At 36.7% G+C, this 8,192-nt stretch overlaps 1 protein-coding gene across 3 annotated transcripts; it reads left to right on the top strand.

Annotated features, from left to right (window-relative positions):
• The first annotated feature begins 300 nt into the window (after nucleotides 1-300).
• On the top strand, nucleotides 301-6,216 carry ben (bendless). 3 transcript variants are annotated; one of them, XM_017617636.1, is made up of 2 exons: nucleotides 301-408; nucleotides 4,534-6,216. In XM_017617636.1, the coding sequence occupies exon 2, from the start codon at nucleotides 4,658-4,660 to the stop codon at nucleotides 5,111-5,113; it is 456 nt and encodes a 151-aa protein (XP_017473125.1). In that variant the 5' UTR covers nucleotides 301-408; nucleotides 4,534-4,657; the 3' UTR covers nucleotides 5,114-6,216. The 3 variants fall into 3 exon arrangements, with proteins under 3 accessions (XP_017473125.1, XP_017473124.1, XP_017473126.1); XM_017617635.1 differs by having other exon boundaries at nucleotides 307-438; XM_017617637.1 differs by lacking the exon at nucleotides 301-408 and adding an exon at nucleotides 534-635.
• Nucleotides 6,217-8,192: the final 1,976 nt, after the last annotated feature.

Here is an 8,192-nt window from a genome sequence, read left to right as displayed (position 1 = left end):
AGTTGAGTTTTACATGAAATGGGCCGAAAAACGGTTTTATTCGGATTTTAATTTCTCATTCGGACTTAAAGAGGGCAAAACTGCTTTTAAATAGATATTTAATAAATTTGAACTCTTTTTCGCAGCTCTTTTTTGCATTTCTAGAAATCGGAATCGCTGCATATTTGTACATTGCACAAAGCTCACTGTTGTGGGATCTACTTTTTCGTTTGATTATTGCTGCGCTGCTCTTACACGCATACTTCGCCCTTGGACTCCAATATCAAAAGCAGGGATATATGTGCCCTTTCTAGCACACATGCCGTTTACGCTACTCGCTGTCAGTTCCGACAATTTGTTGGAAAAAATTTTCAAGTGCATTTGTCGTGGATTCTCTAATTGTTTGTTTTCAATTATTACTGACGAAAAGTAAGCAATAAAACCCATTTAAAAATAGTGGTGAGTGTTCAGAATTGTACGCTCTAGTATTATTAACTAAATTTTACCTAAGTAAAGTCTACTAAAGCTAAAAATTGCTTTGAAAGTGCATGATAAAATTTTGCAAGTTCATCTGTCTCGTGGTCGTGTGTTCGGCTAATCGGTGTATTAAGCGCTGTTAGTGGGAAAATTATTTCCACATCGGCTGGAGCCACAATGTGAATATAAGCATTAATCTTCTAAAATTTAAGTCACATCGAAACCGCAAATTGGAAAGTATTTGCCTAATAGTAAAATTATTGATTTTCCAATGCAATTGCGTACTTTCATAAATGCGTACGTACCTTTTTCCGCTGCATTGTGTTTTGTCATACATAAAGGTATGCTTGTTGTTCGGGTGGTGCGGGGTCAATTCATTGGTAGATTCGAGAAACTGGTACCTTTCTGTGTGCTCAAGTGTGCTAAGAAATCAATAAATCTTTTTTTGTGGCACCAAGAGCTGATCGTTGTCAAGCACGCGCAGGGGTCAGCGGAATGCACTTGTTTAACAGATTGTGTGTATGTACATACAGTCAGTTCATAAAGTTTGGGTACAGCGAATTTCTTACAATACGGGCAACTTTTTTTTTAAATTTTATTTCACGCTATTTTTTTTTTTTAAATATTCTAATTCTACAACAAAAACCCCAAAATCAGAGTTCCCAACCTTGTGCAAAATTTCATTAAAATATTGATTTTTTATTTACGCTCTACAAAAAGACGTGTACAGCTTTTTAGTGCATTCAATTTTAGTATAATAAAGTGCAAGTATGAGGAAGCTAGGACTTACCATTGATTTTTGGGCAAATTTTTTTTGTTGAAAGTGTCTCACATTTTTTTCATATAAAAAATTGTCGAACATTATTTTATATAGAGGAAATGAGCAACACCTTTAGCAAAAAAAAATGCTAAAAATCAATTGTAAGTACCAGCTACCTCGAACTTGCACTTTGTTATACTAAATATATATACAGAATTTTCTGCAATTTCGCATAAGGTTTAGAACTCTGATTTTTGGGGTTTTTGCTGTAGAATTAACCCCATTTTTATAAAAAAATGAGCGAAAAATCAAATATTAAAAAAATAGGTGTAAAAAAGTTGCTGTATCTAAACTTTATTGACTGACTGTATGTATGTACGTACACTTGTATTCAATTAACGCCAAACTGGGGGCAAAAACCGCACTTCAAATGTGTTCTTTGTTTCGTTTCATATTTTTTTATTATTATTCTCGAAAGCGTAATGTAAATTTCTTTCACAGCGGTTTTGACGTATGAGGGGTGGGGGTGGGAGCCAGCAGAAAAGTGGGTGGCACAGTGCAAATGCTGGTGTGGGTGTTCAATTGGAATATGCACTTTCAAAGATGTATAGACTATAAAAATAATGTGTTTACACTTTTCATAAAAGCTTTAAGCAAATATGATCATTACACACTTTTTAGTTAAACCTATGGGCTAAATCATGGAACAATAATTACAGGTATTGTCTTCCCAGAGAGTTTGGCTTCACATTGAAATTTGTGCTCTTTAATAGTTTAGTTCACACTTTTGGTTCCCTTTCATCATTATTATTATTATTTTTTCATTCTATTCTATGCCGAGACTACATACATCTGACATACATTTTTGCACCTCTTTCTATTTTGTTATTATTTCAGTCTAGATCCAGTAATATCTTAAATTTCGCATTTTCTTTAGTCGAAGGTCAGCCTGCTTGGCCATTGCGGAAACTGTTCGGTTAATTACAATGGTTCGGCCAACCTAGATCGTAACTCGAATGTAACTGGATAATTTGTAAAAAAAAAACCAGAACATTGCCGAATTTTTCGTAATTTAGTTGTTATACATAAATAGTAGAAGGTCCGACAAGGGCACGACCTTCACCCATCTGTTTAATGTATGAAATCTATTTTGTATGAAATTTCACGTGTTAGGAAATATTTCGCGAGTGGATTGGCTGAAATAATGCTGGCCGAGATATTTTTAATTAAATATTCAAAAAATACTTTATATTTTAATTTTGCACTCATATGTTGCATACATATGGGTTTTTCCTGCGTTACGACCGTTCCGTTTGGAGACAATTTTTTCTTCATAAAAACTACAGTGGGCACTGAATGAACACAAGTTTTTTGTCATTAGTCATCATCAATATCCTGTATGTATAAATATTGTGACTATTTTTGTGAGCACCAGTATGCGAAATAATGTCAATTGACCTTATTTCTATTGATCTCGGTCTGCTCGCTTAAAATTTTGTTTTGCTAACGTCAAAATCCTTGAACTCATTTTTAAAAGGCTGATATGCTTCGTTTACTGTCAAAACCATGTAGCGCTTTGATATACATAGTAAGTTCTTACTTACTTAACAATTTGTTTAATTTAGGGTACTCATTTTCGCATTTCGCCTCCTCATTTTCACTATCATATTTGTCTAATATTTTTTTTAATGTCTTTTCAACTTATTTTATGGATGTATTGTTTACTTTTATACTTGCTAAAATTCGAAGAAACTAATCCCTCTTTTTTGTTTTCAATTAATTTTTTTTTGCGCTAGTCGCATCTTAGACCTTTTTTGCCATTATATATATGATTATTTTTGATTTGCCGTCTATAGTTTATTTCTTTTGATCTCTCTTTTTTATATTCCACCCTCTTTTCTTCATCTTTCTTCAAATTCCCTCTCTACTTCAATGCTTTCTCAGCCGTGCTTTTAACGTTCGTTGTCTTCGTACAAGCAGAAGTATGTACTATATCTATATACCTATGTAGAAACAATATGAACAAAAATTATTTGAAGCAAGCGGACGTTCAGATTTTCAATTTTATTACAAGCGGTAATCCTATAGTTTTCCGAAAAAAATTTTATGCGACTTGCAAGAGTAACCAAACTAGCTTTTGTATTAAAATTTTGACAAATAAATTAAAAGTTCCGACTTTTTTTTTACATGTAAAATTAATTTTGCCTCCGAACGCTTGAAAAAAGCCCAATTTGTAATTTAACGTTAGACTGTTCCTAATAGATTTTTACGTTGTTTTTGTTGTAAGACTTACGGAACATAAGCTATACTAAATTTTTATAGAGTTCCAATTTTTTTAATCGTGTACCAAAATTATGATGGCTTTCTGGAAGGTATGATTTTTTTAAACTGTAGTTGGAAAGACGCAAATATCTTGAAATTTAATGGACCAATTAGTCCAATATTTTGGTGGATGAAAGACAAAATGTGTAGTTAACGATTGGCATCTATAAACTTTGTCCAGGAAAATTCAAATTTTTTTGCTCTTGGTTGACACTTTCCAGGAAATACCCTAAAGCCTAAAAAATATGTTAAACAGATGAGTGAAAATTAATAGGACTACTTACCTGTTCATACTGCCAAGCCGAAGATAGGCCAGGAAAAAATAGACACATTCCATATGCTTAATACTTTCGATTGGTGTATAATTTTAATAATTTAACAAATGAGTATGACATATTTAATTAAAAATATCCTGGTTAGGATTTTTTCAGCCAACACCCTCGCGAAATATGTATTCATTAATTCGTTAAATTTCATACAAAATATATTTCATACATTAAACAGACGGGTGAAGGGCGTGCCTTTGTCGGATCTTGGACTAAAATACATATTGCTAGCTTAGGGTGAAAAATTGCCAAGTCCCAATTTACAGGAAAGGAAAAAAATAACGATTTTCTTCAAGTATTTCGCAAAACTTTGAATACAATAATTTGCCTGTTTAAAGCAAAGCAAAACTCCATACGAATCAGAAGAGGGATTCGATCTTTATTAAAATATTTCGCACTATTTTGGCCTTATCGAATTTTCGGAGCTTTTCTTGGACTTATTAAATTTTCCTCTCATTGAATGTAAACGAGAAAATATAAAACAAGGACCTTTACGCTTTTCGAAACCATTCACCTTTAATTTCTCTAGCCTCCTTTATCATAAAAAGTGGACTTAGCAACTTTTCACTCTAAGCTAGCGATATATGTACATATCTACTTGATACTCTTACTTTGCATTCCATATAACTTATTCCTTTTAATTATTGTATTCTCTTTTGCATATTGAAGCGTTCCTATCCACGTGTGCATCGTTCCACTGCGAACAGTAGCGAAACAGGAAAGGATAAAAAGACCAAAGTAAAGTTATAATAGCAACTAATCAAGTGGCGATTGCAATACATAAAGCGCAACCATGTCTAGCCTCCCACGTCGCATAATAAAGGAAACTCAACGATTGATGCAAGAGCCTGTGCCAGGTATCAATGCCATTCCTGACGAGAACAACGCACGCTACTTTCATGTCATCGTAACCGGTCCAAATGATTCGCCATTCGAAGGAGGCGTCTTTAAACTGGAATTGTTCTTGCCCGAAGACTATCCTATGTCAGCACCCAAAGTGCGTTTCATAACCAAAATCTACCACCCGAATATCGACCGATTAGGACGCATTTGCTTGGATGTACTGAAGGACAAATGGAGTCCAGCATTACAAATTCGTACTATTTTACTATCAATTCAGGCGCTCTTGAGTGCACCTAATCCAGATGATCCACTAGCCAACGATGTTGCCGAGTTGTGGAAGGTGAACGAGGCTGAGGCCATCAGAAATGCACGTGAATGGACCCAGAAATATGCCGTCGAAGACTGAAGTGCAAACGTGTATGTAGCGGAAGGCCAACGATGAGCGTGGAGGTGAAGCTGCCGGCGGTGGCGGTGGGGTTGAAAAGATGAGAGGACACGTGACAGCAACGGCTTGTGGTTAGTTGAAGGGCGGGGGAGTTGTAATGCGCGTGGAAATCATAATGGAATTATTTAATAGCAATTAAATAGAGTAAATATGCATAAACAGCTGACGGCATGAGCAGAAAAACTATTTTCCGGCACGCTATTGAAGATTTTGTTTTTTTAATAATATACATATTTAAAAACATGCTGTCAACTTAATGATTTTAAACTTCGTAATACGCAAATAAACACTACAAAAAGCAAGGTAAAAAAGAAAGTAATAATAACAAAAAAATGCAAACAAAAATTATAATTAATCGGAAGAAATAGCAAAAACTACGTGCATACGTAAAACAAAAACAATATATATATCTACTCTGATACACACTTTAATACAAGCTAAATGATACGATAATAGTCTAAATAGAATTAATAAACACAACTTGCAAAATCACTTGTAAGAAGATGCAACAACAACAATACTTATGCGATATTTGATTTCAACTTTTCTATACATACATAGTAGTTACTGGTCTACTTTCGGCAGCCAGCAAGCTGATGAGCAAAGCGCGCGAAATGCAACATAGGAAAAAGAGCCGACCAAGCAGAATGCCGGTTGCTGCTTGTTGGCTTCTGCTGGTTACTTGTAGTCTACGCCACTTCGAAGAAGTGTTGCACGTTTTCTGCGCTCCATGGCTGTCTTAGTGTGCTATGACTCTACCAATAATTCATTTAGCAGCCTTTTGCTATTTTCTTTCCTTTTTTATGTACCGTATTCTAGTTTCTTGGTCTTGGCCATCACCTCTCATGTATGTACGCCGCATGTAAACGTTGTAGCCATTCTGCATTATGGATGTTGCTATTAATATATTATTAAAGGGACAATGGAAAAATATAAATCATTTATAGTTACACTTCAAATACACTCTGATGTTAATTTTAATTATGTATGTTTGCTTGTATGTTTCCTTATTATTTTCACTATGTAATTATTAGAATTATTAAAACAAGAAGAAAAAAGCAAATGTTGCATAAAAAGTATATTTAAACTTGTGCGGCATTTCATGGACTCTGCTGTTTGCAAACCAATTTGAAAAGATCTGCACATTGTACTAGAAGCCGAGTCCGTACACTACTCGTACGTGGAGGAACATGAATTGCTGCTTTCTACATAAAGTTTGTAAAAATAATACCTATACAAATAATATTACTTGAAACATTAAGGATCTGCATAATTTTCATTTTTTATTTCTTACTGAGTTAGTTGAAATAAACGCGAAACCTGAATTGTAAGATAAAATGACAAATTGTGGTTTTAATTTGCGGTCCAGTTTATTAAAAATTTAAAATAATATTGATGACCTAATTTTAGTTTTATAAAATGTGTTTGCTGTTTTTCTTCTTCATTGTTGTTGTTGCGGCTTACTTAGCCCTGCCTAGGTCGGTTTGTCTCTCAATCGTTGTCACAAATAAGGTGAGGCCCTATTTGAGTGGGGCTTAGAGGGCACGCTGGTCGGGAGATGACTCCACATGCCGAACACTCATTGGGTACATCTGCATTTATCCTAATCTGGCACGAGTGGGATGCTTAGTTGGGCTATGGTTGTGCAAGTCTCCCGAGGCAGACGAAGTTCTGTGTCGTCCACGTCAGTTGGATGTATTATCAAAATGATGGTATTAACACGTAGGTCGTTGGTGCAAGTCGAGACCGACTCCCTGCGTTTATCTTGCACCCACTTAGCATATTTACGTATATCACCCTCCCACCTGGTGCGCAGTAGGAGGTATATTTAAAGCGCACCGCGATTTTTGACTTAATGTTTGTAACATGAACGTAAGAAATTTTTATTTTGCACCGGGAACGATGATGTCTGTATCAGGATTACGGCTAGTTAGACCAACCTAACAATAGCCAGCCTAGATCTGATATATAGTATGCCGTGCCGACCTGTGCCAACATGACCCTAGNTAAGAAATTTTTATTTTGCACCGGGAACGATGATGTCTGTATCAGGATTACGGCTAGTTAGACCAACCTAACAATAGCCAGCGTAGATCTGATATATAGTATGCCGTGCCGACCTGTGCCAACATGACCCTAGACATTGTAACCGTCTCAATTGCTACCTGTCGGGACTCGACCTCAATATCCCTAATGAGTGTCCGGCATGGGGAGACTTCCCACATGACACCAACCACCTTGCTATATGCCAGTTCAATCCCGCTCACCTAACACTCGTCTCCCTCTGGTCCGAACCCGTCGAAACAGCCCGTGTCTTGACCCTAAGTTAACCTTCCAGTCCGGGCGAAGCACGAAGACAGTGCAAGTTTCATTCGATGATCGACCCTCATCGCACCTGTAGCCGTTAGGTCACTCTGCAACCTTCGGTAGATAAGGCCAAACGTGATAGGAGGCTTACACTACCTCCCAAAATCTATGCGCCTCTTACTTTCACCAGCGGTGAAATTCTGGTGACCATCGGGAGGGCAGAATCCTCCAAACCCATTAGTCACGACGGAAGATGTATGGTGATGCTAATTGTGTTAGTGAATACACTTGAAACTTTACTGCTCATGTACTTAGCGTGCAAGATGGCTTCCGTTAAGTTCATAGTACTACCAAGCACTTACCGCCATAAACAGTCAGGCACACAGCCCCTTTGGGAGAACTGTCCAAGTTGCGCCAAAGCCCTGCGACATCAGTACTAAAAGGATGGATGCCCAATTATCTAAGTGCTCTGAGTTCTCGATAGTCGTCAGCCAAGGAAAGTGGTGTCGTTTAACTTCTAGTGGGCAGTGTACAACTTCTACATATATCGTTTAACTTTAACATCTCGAAGCTTCCTCAACAACCAGAAGAAGTTTCACTATTTTTGTTGTTTTTGTAGCGGCTACTAAACCGCGCTCGGGTCGGCTTGTCCATCACCGTTGTCGTCAGGCTCAGCTAAGGGCTGGCCTAGGAAGTGTGCAACATCCACCAGGTTTGTCCGTAGGGACAAGGC

The sequence above is a fragment of the Rhagoletis zephyria genome, unplaced genomic scaffold (assembly GCF_001687245.7).
Source record: "Rhagoletis zephyria isolate East Lansing unplaced genomic scaffold, Rhagoletis_zephyria_1.1 Rzeph_scaffold_01457, whole genome shotgun sequence".
In the NCBI taxonomy this organism is placed as follows: domain Eukaryota; kingdom Metazoa; phylum Arthropoda; class Insecta; order Diptera; family Tephritidae; genus Rhagoletis; species Rhagoletis zephyria.
Note: the sequence above shows the minus strand (reverse complement) of the source record. Positions and strands in the feature narration are given on the sequence as shown.

Bases quoted from the DNA above. Each gene is read 5' to 3' on its own strand.
- ben (XM_017617636.1), top strand. From the start codon at position 4,658: ATGTCTAGCCTCCCACGTCGCATAATAAAGGAAACTCAACGATTGATG.